Source organism: Coregonus lavaretus (assembly GCF_964263955.1).
Source record: "Coregonus lavaretus genome assembly, contig: HAP1_SCAFFOLD_322, whole genome shotgun sequence".
NCBI classification, from domain to species: Eukaryota; Metazoa; Chordata; class Actinopteri; order Salmoniformes; family Salmonidae; genus Coregonus; species Coregonus lavaretus.
In genome coordinates, this window is record NW_028163312.1 from 355,517 (window position 1) to 372,445 (window position 16,929).

Below are 16,929 nucleotides of genomic sequence, written 5' to 3' on the forward strand. Positions count from 1 at the left end.
CTGGACCATGGTAGGTTATCTACCTGCTCACTACACCTGGCCCATGGTAGGTTATCTACCTGTTCACTACACCTGGACCATGGTAGGTTATCTACCTGTTCACTACACCTGGACCATGGTAGGTTATCTACCTGTTCACTACACCTGGACCATGGTAGGTTATCTACCTGTTCACTACACCTGGCCCATGGTAGGTTATCTACCTGTTCACTACACCTGGACCATGGTAGGTTATCTACCTGTTCACTACACCTGGACCATGGTAGGTTATCTACCTGTTCACTACACCTGGACTATGGTAGGTTATCTACCTGTTCACTACACCTGGCCCATGGTAGGTTATCTACCTGTTCACTACACCTGGACCATGGTAGGTTATCTACCTGTTCACTACACCTGGACCATGGTAGGTTATCTACCTGTTCACTACACCTGGACCATGGTAGGTTATCTACCTGTTCACTACACCTGGACCATGGTAGGTTATCTACCTGTTCACTACACCTGGACCATGGTAGGTTATCTACCTGTTCACTACACCTGGACCATGGTAGGTTATCTACCTGTTCACTACACCTGGCCCATGGTAGGTTATCTACCTGTTCACTACACCTGGCCCATGGTAGGTTATCTGCTAGTGTTGCTGCTAGAGTATCTAATCTATTCCATCTGTGTTCCTCCCCTCTCCCTTCCTCCCCTCTCTTTTTCAATTTGTAAGTCGCTCTGGATAAGAGCGTCTGCTAAATGACGTAAATGTAATGTTTTCTCCCCTCCTTCTGTCCCCCATTCCTCCCTCCTCCCCTCTCCCTTCCTCCCCTCTCTCTTCTCCCCTCCTTCTGTCCCCCATTCCTCCCTCCTCCCCTCTCCCTTCCTCCCCCCTCTCTTCTCCCCTCCTTCTGTCCCCCATTCCTCCCTCCTCCCCTCTCCCTTCCTCCCCTCTCTCTTCTCCCCTCCTTCTGTCCCCCATTCCTCCCTCCTCCCCTCTCCCTTCCTCCCCTCTCTCTTCTCCCCTCCTTCTGTCCCCCATTCCTCCCTCCCACCGTCAGCTCCAGGGCCAGCAGGCGCCTCTGTGCTCGGCTAGTTTCACTCCCTCCTCTGGAACTCTGGGACCCAACGCCAAGATGGACGTCACCGTGACCTTCACAGCTCACACTGATGTTAGTATACTACAGTTCAGGCTGATGTTAGTACACTACAGTTCAGGCTGATGTTAGTATACTACAGTTCAGGCTGATGTTAGTATACTACAGTTCAGGCTGATGTTAGTATACTACAGTTCAGGCTGATGTTAGGATACTACAGTTCAGGCTGATGTTAGTATACTACAGTTCAGGCTGATGTTAGTACACTACAGTTCAGGCTGATGTTAGTATACTACAGTTCAGACTGATGTTAGTATACTACAGTTCAGGCTGATGTTAGTATACTACAGTTCAGGCTGATGTTAGTATACTACAGTTCAGGCTGATGTTAGTATACTACAGTTCAGGCTGATGTTAGTATACTACAGTTCAGGCTGATGTTAGTATACTACAGTTCAGGCTGATGTTAGTATACTACAGTTCAGGCTGATGTTAGTACACTACAGTTCAGACTGATGTTAGTATACTACAGTTCAGGCTGATGTTAGTATACTACAGTTCAGACTGATGTTAGGATACTACAGTTCAGACTGATGTTAGTATACTACAGTTCAGGCTGATGTTAGTATACTACAGTTCAGGCTGATGTTAGTATACTACAGTTCAGGCTGATGTTAGTATACTACAGTTCAGGCTGATGTTAGTATACTACAGTTCAGGCTGATTTTAGTGTACTACAGTTCAGGCTGATGTTAGTGTACTACAATTCAGGCTGATGTTAGTACACTACAGTTCAGGCTGATGTTAGTACACTACAGTTCAGGCTGATGTTAGTACACTACAGTTCAGGCTGATGTTAGTACACTACAGTTCAGGCTGATGTTAGTATACTACAGATCAGGCTGATGTTAGTACACTACAGTTCAGGCTGATGTTAGTATACTACAGTTCAGGCTGATGTTAGTACACTACAGTTCAGACTGATGTTAGTATACTACAGTTCAGGCTGATGTTAGTACACTACAGTTCAGGCTGATGTTAGTATACTACAGTTCAGGCTGATGTTAGTACACTACAGTTCAGGCTGATGTTAGTATACTACAGTTCAGGCTGATGTTAGTATACTACAGTTCAGGCTGATGTTAGTATACTACAGTTCAGACTGATGTTAGTATACTACAGTTCAGGCTGATGTTAGTATACTACAGTTCAGGCTGATGTTAGTATACTACAGTTCAGGCTGATGTTAGTATACTACAGTTCAGGCTGATGTTAGTACACTACAGTTCAGGCTGATGTTAGTATACTACAGTTCAGGCTGATGTTAGTATACTACAGTTCAGGCTGATGTTAGTATACTACAGTTCAGGCTGATGTTAGTATACTACAGTTCAGACTGATGTTAGTATACTACAGTTCAGGCTGATGTTAGTATACTACAGTTCAGGCTGATGTTAGTACACTACAGTTCAGACTGATGTTAGTATACTACAGTTCAGGCTGATGTTAGTATACTACAGTTCAGGCTGATGTTAGTATACTACAGTTCAGGCTGATGTTAGTACACTACAGTTCAGACTGATGTTAGTATACTACAGTTCAGGCTGATGTTAGTATACTACAGTTCAGGCTGATGTTAGTATACTACTGTTCAGGCTGATGTTAGTATACTACAGTTCAGGCTGATGTTAGTATACTACAGTTCAGACTGATGTTAGTATACTACAGTTCAGGCTGATGTTAGTATACTACAGTTCAGGCTGATGTTAGTATACTGCAGTTCAGGCTGATTTTAGTATACTACAGTTCAGGCTGATGTTAGTGTACTACAATTCAGGCTGATGTTAGTACACTACAGTTCAGGCTGATGTTAGTACACTACAGTTCAGGCTGATGTTAGTACACTACAGTTCAGGCTGATGTTAGTACACTACAGTTCAGGCTGATTTTAGTACACTACAGTTCAGGCTGATGTTAGTACACTACAGTTCAGGCTGATGTTAGTACACTACAGTTCAGACTGATGTTAGTATACTACAGTTCAGGCTGATGTTAGTACACTACAGTTCAGGCTGATGTTAGTATACTACAGTTCAGGCTGATGTTAGTATACTACAGTTCAGGCTGATGTTAGTATACTACAGTTCAGGCTGATGTTAGTACACTACAGTTCAGGCTGATGTTAGTACACTACAGTTCAGGCTGATGTTAGTACACTACAGTTCAGACTGATGTTAGTATACTACAGTTCAGGCTGATGTTAGTACACTACAGTTCAGGCTGATGTTAGTATACTACAGTTCAGGCTGATGTTAGTATACTACAGTTCAGGCTGATGTTAGTATACTACAGTTCAGGCTGATGTTAGTACACTACAGTTCAGGCTGATGTTAGTACACTACAGTTCAGGCTGATGTTAGTATACTACAGTTCAGGCTGATGTTAGTACACTACAGTTCAGGCTGATGTTAGTACACTACAGTTCAGGCTGATGTTAGTACACTACAGTTCAGACTGATGTTAGTATACTACAGTTCAGGCTGATGTTAGTACACTACAGTTCAGGCTGATGTTAGTATACTACAGTTCAGGCTGATGTTAGTATATTACAGTTCAGGCTGATGTTAGTACACTACAGTTCAGGCTGATGTTAGTATACTACAGTTCAGGCTGATGTTAGTATACTACAGTTCAGGCTGATGTTAGTACACTACAGTTCAGGCTGATGTTAGTATACTACTGTTCAGGCTGATGTTAGTATACTACAGTTCAGGCTGATGTTAGTACACTACAGTTCAGGCTGATGTTAGTACACTACAGTTCAAGCTGATGATAGTACACTACAGTTCAGGCTGATGTTAGTATACTACAGTTCAGGCTGATGTTAGTGTACATTATGCACTGCTCTGGGATGTAAGTATCTATCATCCACTGGACACTCTATAGCTCTATACTAAGAGTGACTGATGTCTCTCTGTCCCTGTCCTTCCCTGGACACTAAACATAGCTCTATACTAAGAGTGACTGATATATCTCTGTCCCTGTCCTTCCCTGGACACTAAACATAGCTCTATACTAAGAGTGACTGATATATCTCTGTCCCTGTCCTTCCCTGGACACTAAACATAGCTCTATACTAAGAGTGACTGATATATCTCTGTCCCTGTCCTTCCCTGGACACTAAACATAGCTCTATACTAAGAGTGACTGATGTCTCTCTGTCCCTGTCCTTCCCTGGACACTAAACATAGCTCTATACTAAGAGTGACTGATATATCTCTGTCCCTGTCCTTCCCTCTAGATGGAGTTGAGTGAGGTATCAGCGTTGTGTGAGGTGACAGGCATGAAAGATCCTCTGGTTCTGGGATTCTTTTCTAAAGCCCAGAGACTCAACGTGTCCTACTGTCTACCTAGAGACTGGTACGTGTCCTACTGTCCTACTGTCTACCTAGAGACTGGTACGTGTCCTACTGTCCTACTGTCTACCTAGAGACTGGTACGTGTCCTACTGTCCTACTGTCTACCTATAGACTGGTACATGTCCTACTGTCCTACTGTCTACCTAGAGACTGGTACGTGTCCTACTGTCCTACTGTCTACCTATAGACTGGTACCTGTCCTACTGTCCTACTTTCTACCTAGAGACTGGTACGTGTCCTACTGTCTACCTAGAGACTGGTACGTGTCCTACTGTCCTACTGTCTACCTAGAGACTGGTACGTGTCCTACTGTCTACCTATAGACTGGTACCTGTCCTACTGTCTACCTAAAGACTGGTACGTGTCCTACTGTCCTACTGTCTACCTAGAGACTGGTACCTGTCCTACTGTCTACCTAGAGACTGGTACTTGCCCTACTGTCCTACTGTCTACCTAGAGATTGGTACGTGTCCTACTGTCCTACTGTCTACCTAGAGACTGGTACCTGGCCTACTGTCCTACTGTCTACCTATAGACTAGTACGTGTCCTACTGTCTACCTAGAGACTGGTACGTGTCCTACTGTCTACCTATAGACTGGTACCTGTCCTACTGTCCTACTGTCTACCTATAGACTGGTACCTGTCCTACTGTCCTACTGTCTACCTAGAGACTGGTACTTGCCCTAATGTCTACCTAGAGACTGGTACGTGGCCTACTGTCTACCTAGAGACTGGTACGTGTCCTACTGTCCTACTGTCTACCTATAGACTGGTACCTGTCCTACTGTCCTACTGTCTACCTAGAGACTGGTACCTGTCCTACTGTCTACCTAGAGACTGGTACTTGCCCTACTGTCCTACTGTCTACCTATAGACTGGTACCTGTCCTACTGTCCTACTGTCTACCTAGAGACTGGTACGTGTCCTACTGTCTACCTATAGACTGGTACATGTCCTACTGTCCTACTGTCTACCTAGAGACTGGTACGTGTCCTACTGACCTACTGTCTACCTAGAGACTGGTACCTGTCCTACTGTCTACCTAGAGACTGGTACGTGTCCTACTGTCCTACTGTCTACCTATAGACTGGTACGTGTCCTACTGTCCTACTGTCTACCTAGAGACTGGTACCTGTCCTACTGTCCTACTGTCTACCTAGAGACTGGTACCTGTCCTACTGTCCACCTAGAGACTGGTACTTGCCCTACTGTCCTACTGTCTACCTAGAGACTGGTACGTGTCCTACTGTCCTACTGTCTACCTAGAGACTGGTACCTGTCCTACTGTCTACCTATAGACTGGTACGTGTCCTACTGTCCTACTGTCTACCTAGAGACTGGTACGTGTCCTACTGTCCTACTGTCTACCTAGAGACTGGTACCTGTCCTACTGTCTACCTATAGACTGGTACGTGTCCTACTGTCTACCTAGAGACTGGTACGTGTCCTACTGTCCTACTGTCTACCTAGAGACTGGTACCTGTCCTACTGTCTACCTAGAGACTGGTACTTGCCCTACTGTCCTACTGTCTACCTATAGACTGGTACCTGTCCTACTGTCTACCTAGAGACTGGTACGTGTCCTACTGTCCTACTGTCTACCTAGAGACTGGTACTTGCCCTACTGTCCTACTGTCTACCTATAGACTGGTACCTGTCCTACTGTCTACCTAGAGACTGGTACGTGTCCTACTGTCTACCTAGAGACTGGTACGTGTCCTACTGTCCTACTGTCTACCTAGAGACTGGTACGTGTCCTACTGTCCTACTGTCTAACTATAGACTGGTACATGTCCTACTGTCCTACTGTCTACCTAGAGACTGGTACGTGTCCTACTGTCCTACTGTCTACCTATAGACTGGTACCTGTCCTACTGTCCTACTGTCTACCTATAGACTGGTACCTGTCCTACTGTCCTACTGTCTACCTAGAGACTGGTACGTGTCCTACTGTCTACCTATAGACTGGTACATGTCCTACTGTCCTACTGTCTACCTAGAGACTGGTACGTGTCCTACTGACCTACTGTCTACCTAGAGACTGGTACCTGACCTACTCACTGCCACAGTCATACTCTGGACCTAGTTTTGTCCCATGGAATAAATGTTGTAGATCTTAATGTTTTTCCACAAAATCCTGGACTATCGGACCACCATTTTATTACGTTTGCAATCGCAACAAATAATCTGCTCAGACCCCAACCAAGGAGCATCAAAAGTCATGCTATAAATTCTCAGACAACACAAAAATTCCTTGATGCCCTTCCAGACTCCTTCTGCCTACCCAAGGACGTCAGAGGACAAAAATCAGTTAACCACTTAACTGAGGAACTCAATTTAACCTTGCGCAATACCCTAGATGCAGTTGCACCCCTAAAAACGAAAAACATTTGTCATAAGAAACTAGCTCCCTGGTATACAGAAAATACCCGAGCTTTGAAGCAAGCTTCCAGGAAATTGGAACGGAAATGGCGCCACACCAAACTGGAAGTCTTCCGACTAGCTTGGAAAGACAGTACCGTGCAGTACCGAAGAGCCCTCACTGCTGCTCGATCATCCTACTTTTCCAACTTAATCGAGGAAAATAAGAACAATCCAAAATTTCTTTTTGATACTGTTGCAAAGCTAACTAAAAAGCAGCATTCCCCAAGAGAGGATGGCTTTCACTTCAGCAGTAATAAATTCATGAACTTCTTTGAGGAAAAGATCATGACCATTAGAAAGCAAATTACGGACTCCTCTTTGAATCTGCGTATTCCTCCAGGGCTTAGCTGTCCTGGATCTGCACAGCTCTGCGAGGGCCTGGGATCGGGAGAGACACTTAAGTGTTTTAGTACTATATCTCTTGACACAATGATGAAAATAATCATGGCCTCTAAACCTTCAAGCTGCATACTGGATCCTATTCCTACTAAACTGCTGAAGGAGCTGCTTCCTGTGCTTGGCCCTCCTATGTTGAACATAATAAACAGCTCTCTATCCACCGGATGTGTACCAAACTCACTAAAAGTGGCAGTGATAAAGCCTCTCTTGAAAAAGCCAAACCTTGACCCGGAAAATATAAAAAACTATCGGCCTATATCGAATCTTCCATTCCTCTCAAAAATTTTAGAAAAAGCTGTTGCGCAGCAACTCACTGCCTTTCTGAAGACAAACAATGTATACGAAATGCTTCAGTCTGGTTTTAGACCCCATCATAGCACTGAGACTGCACTTGTGAAGGTGGTAAATGACCTTTTAATGGCGTCAGACCGAGGCTCTGCATCTGTCCTCGTGCTACTAGACCTTAGTGCTGCCTTTGACACCATCGATCACCACATTCTTTTGGAGAGACTGGAAACCCAAATTGGTCTACACGGACAAGTTCTGGCCTGGTTTAGATCTTACCTGTCGGAAAGATATCAGTTTGTCTCTGTGAATGGTCTGTCCTCCGACAAATCAACTGTACATTTCGGTGTTCCTCAAGGTTCCGTTTTAGGACCACTATTGTTTTCACTATATATTTTACCTCTTGGGGATGTTATTCGAAAACATAATGTTAACTTTCACTGCTATGCGGATGACACACAGCTGTACATTTCAATGAAACATGGTGAAGCCCCAAAATTGCCCTCGCTAGAAGCCTGTGTTTCAGACATAAGGAAGTGGATGGCTGAAAACTTTCTACTTTTAAACTCGGACAAAACAGAGATGCTTGTTCTAGGTCCCAAGAAACAAAGAGATCTTCTGTTAAATCTGACAATTCATCTTGATGGTTGTAAAGTCGTCTCAAATAAAACTGTGAAGGACCTCGGCGTTACTCTTGACCCTGATCTCTCTTTTGACGAACATATCAAGACTGTTTCAAGGACAGCTTTTTTCCATCTACGTAACATTGCAAAAATCAGAAATGTTCTGTCCAAAAATGATGCAGAAAAATTAATCCATGCATTTGTTACTTCTAGGTTAGACTACTGCAATGCTCTACTTTCCGGCTACCCGGATAAAGCACTAAATAAACTTCAGTTAGTGCTAAATACGGCTGCTAGAATCCTGACTAGAACCAAGAAATTTGATCATATTACTCCAGTGCTAGCTTCCCTACACTGGCTTCCTGTTAAGGCAAGGGCTGATTTCAAGGTTTTACTGTTAACCTATAAAGCGTTACATGGGCTTGCTCCTACCTATCTTTCCGAGTTGGTCCTGCCGTACATACCAATACGTACGCTACGGTCACAAGACGCAGGCCTCCTAATTGTCCCTAGAATTTCTAAGCAAACAGCGGGAGGCAGGGCTTTCTCCTATAGATCTCCATTTCTATGGAACAGTCTGCCTACCCATGTGAGAGACGCAGACTCGGTCTCAACCTTTAAGTCTTTACTGAAGACTTATCTCTTCAGTAGGTCATATGATTGAGTGTAGTCTGGCCCAGGAGTGTGAAGGTGAACGGAAAGGCTCTGGAGCAACGAACAGCCCTTGCTGTCTCTGCCGGGCCGGTTCCCCTCTCTCCACTGGGGTTCTCTGCCTCTAACCCTGTTACAGGGGCTGAGTCACTGGCTTGCTGGTGCTCTTTCATGCCGTCCCTAGGAGGGGTGCGTCACTTGAGTGGGTTGAGTTACTGACGTGATCTTCCTGTCTGGGTTGGCGCCCCCCCTTGGTTTGTGCTGTGGTGGAGACCTCTGTGGGCTATACTCGGCCTTGTCTCAGGATTGTAAGTTGGTGGTTGAGGATATCCCTCTGGTGGTGCGGGGGCTGTGCTTTGGCAGAGTGGGTGGGGTTATATCCTTCCTGTTTGGCCCTGTCCGGGGGTTTCTTCGGATGGGGCCACAGTGTCTCCGGACCGCTCCTGTCTCAGCCTCCAGTATTTATGCTGCAGTAGTTTATGTGTCGGGGGGCTGGGGTTAGTTGGTTATACCTGGAGTACTTCTCCTGTCTTATCCAGTGTCCTGTGTGAATTTAAGTATGCTCTCTCTAATTCTCTCGTTCTCTCTTTCTCTCTGAGAACCTGAGCCCTAGGACCATACGTCAGGACTACCGGGCATGCTGACACCTTGCTGTCCCCAGTCCGCCTGGCCTTGCTGCTATTCCAGTTTCAACTGTTCTGCCTGCGGTTACGAAACCCCTACCTGTCCCAGACCCGCTGTTTTCAACTCTTAATGATCGGCTATGAAAAGCCAACTGAGAGACCTGAGCCCTAGGACCATACGTCGGGACTACCGGCCGTGGTGACTCCTTGCTGTCCCCAGTCCGCCTGGCCTTGCTGCTATTCCAGTTTCAACTGTTCTGCCTGCGGTTATGGAACCCCTACCTGTCCCAGACCTGCTGTTTTCAACTCTTAATGATCGGCTATGAAAAGCCAACTGAGATTTATTCCTGATTATTATTTGACCATGCTTGTCACTTATGAACATTTTTGAACATCTTGGCATGGTTCTGTTATAATCTCCACCCGGCACAGCCAGAAGAGGACTGGCCACCCCTCATAGCCTGGTTCCTCTCTAGGTTTCTTCCTAGGTTTTGGCCTTTCTAGGGAGTTTTTCCTAGCCACCGTGCTTCTACACCTGCATTACTAGCTGTTTGGGGTTTTAGGCTGGGTTTCTGTACAGCACTTCGAGATATTAGCTGATGTAAGAAGGGCTATATAAAATAAAATTGATTGATTGATTGATTGACTGGTACCTGTCCTACTGTCTACCTAGAGACTGGTACGTGTCCTACTGTCCTACTGTCTACCTATAGACTGGTACGTGTCCTACTGTCCTACTGTCTACCTAGAGACTGGTACCTGTCCTACTGTCCTACTGTCTACCTAGAGACTGGTACCTGTCCTACTGTCTACCTAGAGACTGGTACTTGCCCTACTGTCCTACTGTCTACCTATAGACTGGTACCTGTCCTACTGTCCTACTGTCTACCTAGAGACTGGTACGTGTCCTACTGTCTACCTATAGACTGGTACATGTCCTACTGTCCTACTGTCTACCTAGAGACTGGTACGTGTCCTACTGACCTACTGTCTACCTAGAGACTGGTACCTGTCCTACTGTCTACCTAGAGACTGGTACGTGTCCTACTGTCCTACTGTCTACCTATAGACTGGTACGTGTCCTACTGTCCTACTGTCTACCTAGAGACTGGTACCTGTCCTACTGTCCTACTGTCTACCTAGAGACTGGTACCTGTCCTACTGTCCACCTAGAGACTGGTACTTGCCCTACTGTCCTACTGTCTACCTAGAGACTGGTACGTGTCCTACTGTCCTACTGTCTACCTAGAGACTGGTACCTGTCCTACTGTCTACCTATAGACTGGTACGTGTCCTACTGTCCTACTGTCTACCTAGAGACTGGTACGTGTCCTACTGTCCTACTGTCTACCTAGAGACTGGTACCTGTCCTACTGTCTACCTATAGACTGGTACGTGTCCTACTGTCTACCTAGAGACTGGTACGTGTCCTACTGTCCTACTGTCTACCTAGAGACTGGTACCTGTCCTACTGTCTACCTAGAGACTGGTACTTGCCCTACTGTCCTACTGTCTACCTATAGACTGGTACCTGTCCTACTGTCTACCTAGAGACTGGTACGTGTCCTACTGTCCTACTGTCTACCTAGAGACTGGTACTTGCCCTACTGTCCTACTGTCTACCTATAGACTGGTACCTGTCCTACTGTCTACCTAGAGACTGGTACGTGTCCTACTGTCTACCTAGAGACTGGTACGTGTCCTACTGTCCTACTGTCTACCTAGAGACTGGTATGTGTCCTACTGTCCTACTGTCTACCTATAGACTGGTACCTTTCCTACTGTCCTACTGTCTACCTAGAGACTGGTACGTGTCCTACTGTCTACCTAGAGACTGGTACTTGCCCTACTGTCCTACTGTCTACCTAGAGACTGGTACGTGTCCTACTGTCTACCTAGAGACTGGTACGTGTCCTACTGTCTACCTAGAGACTGGTACGTGTCCTACTGTCTACCTAGAGACTGGTACCTGTCCTACTGTCTACCTATAGACTGGTACCTGTCCTACTGTCTACCTAGAGACTGGTACTTGCCCTACTGTCCTACTGTCTACCTATAGACTTGTACCTGTCCTACTGTCTACCTAGAGACTGGTACCTGTCCTACTGTCTACCTAGAGACTGGTACTTGCCCTACTGTCCTACTGTCTACCTATAGACTTGTACCTGTCCTACTGTCTACCTATAGACTGGTACCTGTCCTACTGTCCTACTGTCTACCTAGAGACTGGTACGTGTCCTACTGTCTACCTATAGACTGGTACCTGTCCTACTGTCCTACTGTCTACCTATAGACTGGTACGTGTCCTACTGTCCTACTGTCTACCTAGAGACTGGTACGTGTCCTACTGTCCTACTGTCTACCTAGAGACTGGTACGTGTCCTACTGTCCTACTGTCTACCTAGAGACTGGTACGTGTCCTACTGTCCTACTGTCTACCTAGAGACTGGTACGTGTCCTACTGTCCTACTGTCTACCTAGAGACTGGTACCTGTCCTACTGTCCTACTGTCTACCTAGAGACTGGTATGTGTCCTACTGTCCTACTGTCTACCTAGAGACTGGTACCTGTCCTACTGTCTACCTAGAGACTGGTACGTGTCCTACTGTCCTACTGTCTACCTATAGACTGGTACCTGTCCTACTGTCCTACTGTCTACCTAGAGACTGGTACCTGTCCTACTGTCTACCTAGAGACTGGTACTTGCCCTACTGTCCTACTGTCTACCTATAGACTTGTACCTGTCCTACTGTCCACCTAGAGACTGGTACCTGTCCTACTGTCCACCTAGAGACTGGTACTTGCCCTACTGTCCTACTGTCTACCTATAGACTTGTACCTGTCCTACTGTCCACCTAGAGACTGGTACCTGTCCTACTGTCCACCTAGAGACTGGTACTTGCCCTACTGTCCTACTGTCTACCTATAGACTGGTACCTGTCCTACTGTCTACCTATAGACTGGTACGTGTCCTACTGTCTACCTAGAGACTAGTACCTGTCCTACTGTCCTACTGCTTACCTAGAGACTGGTACCTGTCCTACTGTCCACCTAGAGACTGGTATGTGTCCTACTGTCTACCTATAGACTGGTACGTGTCCTACTGTCTACCTAGAGACTGGTACCTGTCCTACTGTCCTACTGCTTACCTAGAGACTGGTACCTGTCCTACTGTCCACCTAGAGACTGGTACGTGTCCTACTGTCCACCTAGAGACTGGTACGTGTCCTACTGTCTACCTAGAGACTGGTACGTGTCCTACTGTCTACCTAGAGACTGGTACCTGTCCTACTGTCCTACTGCTTACCTAGAGACTGGTACCTGTCCTACTGTCTACCTATAGACTGGTACCTGTCCTACTGTCTACCTATAGACAGGTACGTGTCCTACTGTCTACCTAGAGACTGGTACCTGTCCTACTGTCCACCTAGAGACTGGTACGTGTCCTACTGTCCACCTAGAGGCTGGTACCTGTCCTACTGTCTACCTATAGACTGGTACCTGTCCTACTGTCTACCTATAGACTGGTACCTGTCCTACTGTCCACCTAGAGGCTGGTACCTGTCCTACTGTCTACCTATAGACTGGTATGTGTCCTACTGTCTACCTAGAGACTGGTACCTGTCCTACTGCTTACCTAGAGACTGGTACCTGTCCTACTGCTTACCTAGAGACTGGTACCTGTCCTACTGTCCACCTAGAGACTGGTACGTGTCCTACTGTCCTACTGTCCACCTAGAGACTGGTACCTGTCCTACTGTCCACCTAGAGACTGGTACGTGTCCTACTGTCCTACTGTCCACCTAGAGACTGGTACCTGTCCTACTGTCCACCTAGAGACTGGTACGTGTCCTACTGTCCTACTGTCCACCTAGAGACTGGTACCTGTCCTACTGTCCACCTAGAGACTGGTACGTGTCCTACTGTCCTACTGTCCACCTAGAGACTGGTACGTGTCCTACTGTCTACCTATAGACTGGTACCTGTCCTACTGTCCTACTGTTTACCTAGAGACTGGTACGTGTCCTACTGTCTACCTATAGACTGGTACCTGTCCTACTGTCTACCTAGAGACTGGTACGTGTCTTACTGTCCACCTAGAGACTGGTACGTGTCCTACTGTCTACCTAGAGACTGGTACGTGTCCTACTGTCTACCTAGAGACTGGTACCTGTCCTACTGTCCTACTGCTTACCTAGAGACTGGTACCTGTCCTACTGTCTACCTATAGACTGGTACCTGTCCTACTGTCTACCTATAGACAGGTACGTGTCCTACTGTCTACCTAGAGACTGGTACCTGTCCTACTGTCCACCTAGAGACTGGTACGTGTCCTACTGTCCACCTAGAGGCTGGTACCTGTCCTACTGTCTACCTATAGACTGGTACCTGTCCTACTGTCTACCTATAGACTGGTACCTGTCCTACTGTCCACCTAGAGGCTGGTACCTGTCCTACTGTCTACCTATAGACTGGTACGTGTCCTACTGTCTACCTAGAGACTGGTACCTGTCCTACTGCTTACCTAGAGACTGGTACCTGTCCTACTGCTTACCTAGAGACTGGTACCTGTCCTACTGTCCACCTAGAGACTGGTACGTGTCCTACTGTCCTACTGTCCACCTAGAGACTGGTACCTGTCCTACTGTCCACCTAGAGACTGGTACGTGTCCTACTGTCCTACTGTCCACCTAGAGACTGGTACCTGTCCTACTGTCCACCTAGAGACTGGTACGTGTCCTACTGTCCTACTGTCCACCTAGAGACTGGTACCTGTCCTACTGTCCACCTAGAGACTGGTACGTGTCCTACTGTCCTACTGTCCACCTAGAGACTGGTACGTGTCCTACTGTCTACCTATAGACTGGTACCTGTCCTACTGTCCTACTGTCCACCTAGAGACTGGTACGTGTCCTACTGTCTACCTATAGACTGGTACCTGTCCTACTGTCTACCTATAGACTGGTACCTGTCCTACTGTCCTACTGTCCACCTAGAGACTTGTACGTGTCCTACTGTCTACCTATAGACTGGTACCTGTCCTACTGTCCACCTAGAGACTGGTACGTGTCCTACTGTCTACCTATAGACTGGTACCTGTCCTACTGTCTACCTAGAGACCGGTACCTGTCCTACTGTCTACCTATAGACTGGTACCTGTCCTACTGTCTACCTATAGACTGGTACCTGTCCTACTGTCTACCTATAGACTGGTACCTGTCCTACTGTTTTACTGTTTACCTAGAGACTGGTACGTGTCCTACTGTCTACCTAGAGACTGGTACCTGTCCTACTGTCCACCTAGAGACTGGTACTTGCCCTACTGTCAAAAGAGTTCTACCTGGAACCAAAAAGGGTTCTCCTATGGGGAGAGCCGAAGAACCCTTTTTTCTAAAGGTGTTCTCTTTAGGAGCAAGAACATTGTTATTTTCAGGTAGACTGGCTCTGGCAGCCAAAACAGACAAATACATATAAACCTGAATCGATTCTCAATTGCGGTACGGTTCTAGAAACATCAATCCTTCTACTTTCATATCACATACACACATACGCAACATACACACTTAATGTACTCTGTTTTAACCGGTTTCATCACCGTTGCAGCCAACAGTTATTTTAGTGACAACATGTTTCTGGAGGCATTGTTCGGAGCCTGCTAGGTAGCTAACTAGAACAGGTGGTCCCTCTGTCTTCTGTCTGTTGTCCATCTGGCCGTGTGGGAACACTTACCCTATAAAGGTGTGTATCAATTTAACCTTTTGTTTTTGAAGATTGTTTCTCGCTGATATGAAAGATAAGGTCCAAAACCGGAAGCGATGCGTGTTAATGTTCGTGGCTCTTAACAAAACTCCCCCGTACAGAAGACGCCTTTGTCCAATGACTCTTCTTATGTGTAATGGAGTGGAACTGAGAGTCATGATCAAGGCTTCGTCCAATGACTCTTATGTGTAATGTAGTGGAACTGAGAGTCATGATCAAGGCTTCGTCCAATGACTCTTATGTGTAATGGAGTGGAACTGAGAGTCATGATCAAGGCTTCGTCCAATGACTCTTATGTGTAATGGAGTGGAACTGAGAGTCATGATCAAGGCTTCGTCCAATGACTCTTATGTGTAATGTAGTGGAACTGAGAGTCATGATCAAGGCTTCGTCCAATGACTCTTATTTGTAATGGAGTGGAACTGAGAGTCATGATCAAGGCTTCGTCCAATGACTCTTATGTGTAATGTAGTGGAACTGAGAGTCATGATCAAGGCTTCGTCCAATGACTCTTATGTGTAATGGAGTGGAACTGAGAGTCATGATCAAGGCTTCGTCCAATGACTCTTATGTGTAATGGAGTGGAACTGAGAGTCATGATCAAGGCTTCGTCCAATGACTCTTATGTGTAATGTAGTGGAACTGAGAGTCATGATCAAGGCTTCGTCCAATGACTCTTATGTGTAATGTAGTGGAACTGAGAGTCATGATCAAGGCTTCGTCCAATGACTCTTATGTGTAATGGAGTGGAACTGAGAGTCATGATCAAGGCTTCGTCCAATGACTCTTATGTGTAATGGAGTGGAACTGAGAGTCATGATCAAGGCTTCGTCCAATGACTCTTATGTGTAATGTAGTGGAACTGAGAGTCATGATCAAGGCTTCGTCCAATGACTCTTATGTGTAATGTAGTGGAACTGAGAGTCATGATCAAGGGCTAGCTAGTGACTGGTGTATCATGCTGTAGCTTGTCTATTGAGCGTCCTTTGGCCAATCAGCAAGCAGTATTTCATTTTCCAACGTCGATCAAGCCAAATTGATGTTAGATGATGTGTGTCTTCCCTCCAGTCCTGGATTAGATGAAGAGGACCCTGCTGCATCGTTGGTGCTGGACTTTGGAGACAACGTCCTGTTGAAGCGACCAATCACCAAGCAGCTGGTTATAACCAATCACACGGCTATCCCAGCCCCCTTCACCCTGGAGGCAGAGTACTTCACTGGACACGCCCCCTCACCACCAGCCGGCCAATCACAGCAGAGGTACAGTAACGTCTGTATTTTCTTAGCCTATGAGATGGCTAGCATCCAGGTCTCAGGGATACAGTATCTTCAACACAGCTTCCGTTACCTGAAAACCGGATGTGACTCCGCTTAGACATGTCTTTACGCCTGCTACGTTAGGTTAGTATCCTCTAAACCATCTGTTCATGTGTTTCATGCATTAGTGTTTTCTTTGAATTGTTTGCATTTAATAAATACAGAGGCTTGCGAAAGTATTCTTTGGGGGGTTTGTATCATTTGATTTACGCAACATGCCTACCACTTTGAAGATGCAAAATATTTTTTATTGTGAAACAAACAAGAAATAAGACAAAAAAATCAGAACACTTGAGCGTGCATAACTATTCACCCCCCCAAAGTCAATACTTTGTAGAGCCACCT

General features: G+C 46.2%; 1 protein-coding gene across 1 annotated transcript in view; it reads left to right on the top strand.

Moving 5' to 3' along the window:
- Window positions 1–16,929, top strand: part of dlec1 (DLEC1 cilia and flagella associated protein) — a gene marked incomplete at both ends in the record, with an annotated part of 160,429 nt that overhangs the window by 87,349 nt on the left and 56,151 nt on the right. The window contains 3 exons of the mRNA XM_084193099.1: window positions 1,047–1,157; window positions 4,384–4,502; window positions 16,336–16,527. Coding sequence (XP_084049225.1) covers window positions 1,047–1,157; window positions 4,384–4,502; window positions 16,336–16,527 — 422 coding nt within the window. The remainder of the gene's footprint in view (window positions 1–1,046; window positions 1,158–4,383; window positions 4,503–16,335; window positions 16,528–16,929) is intronic.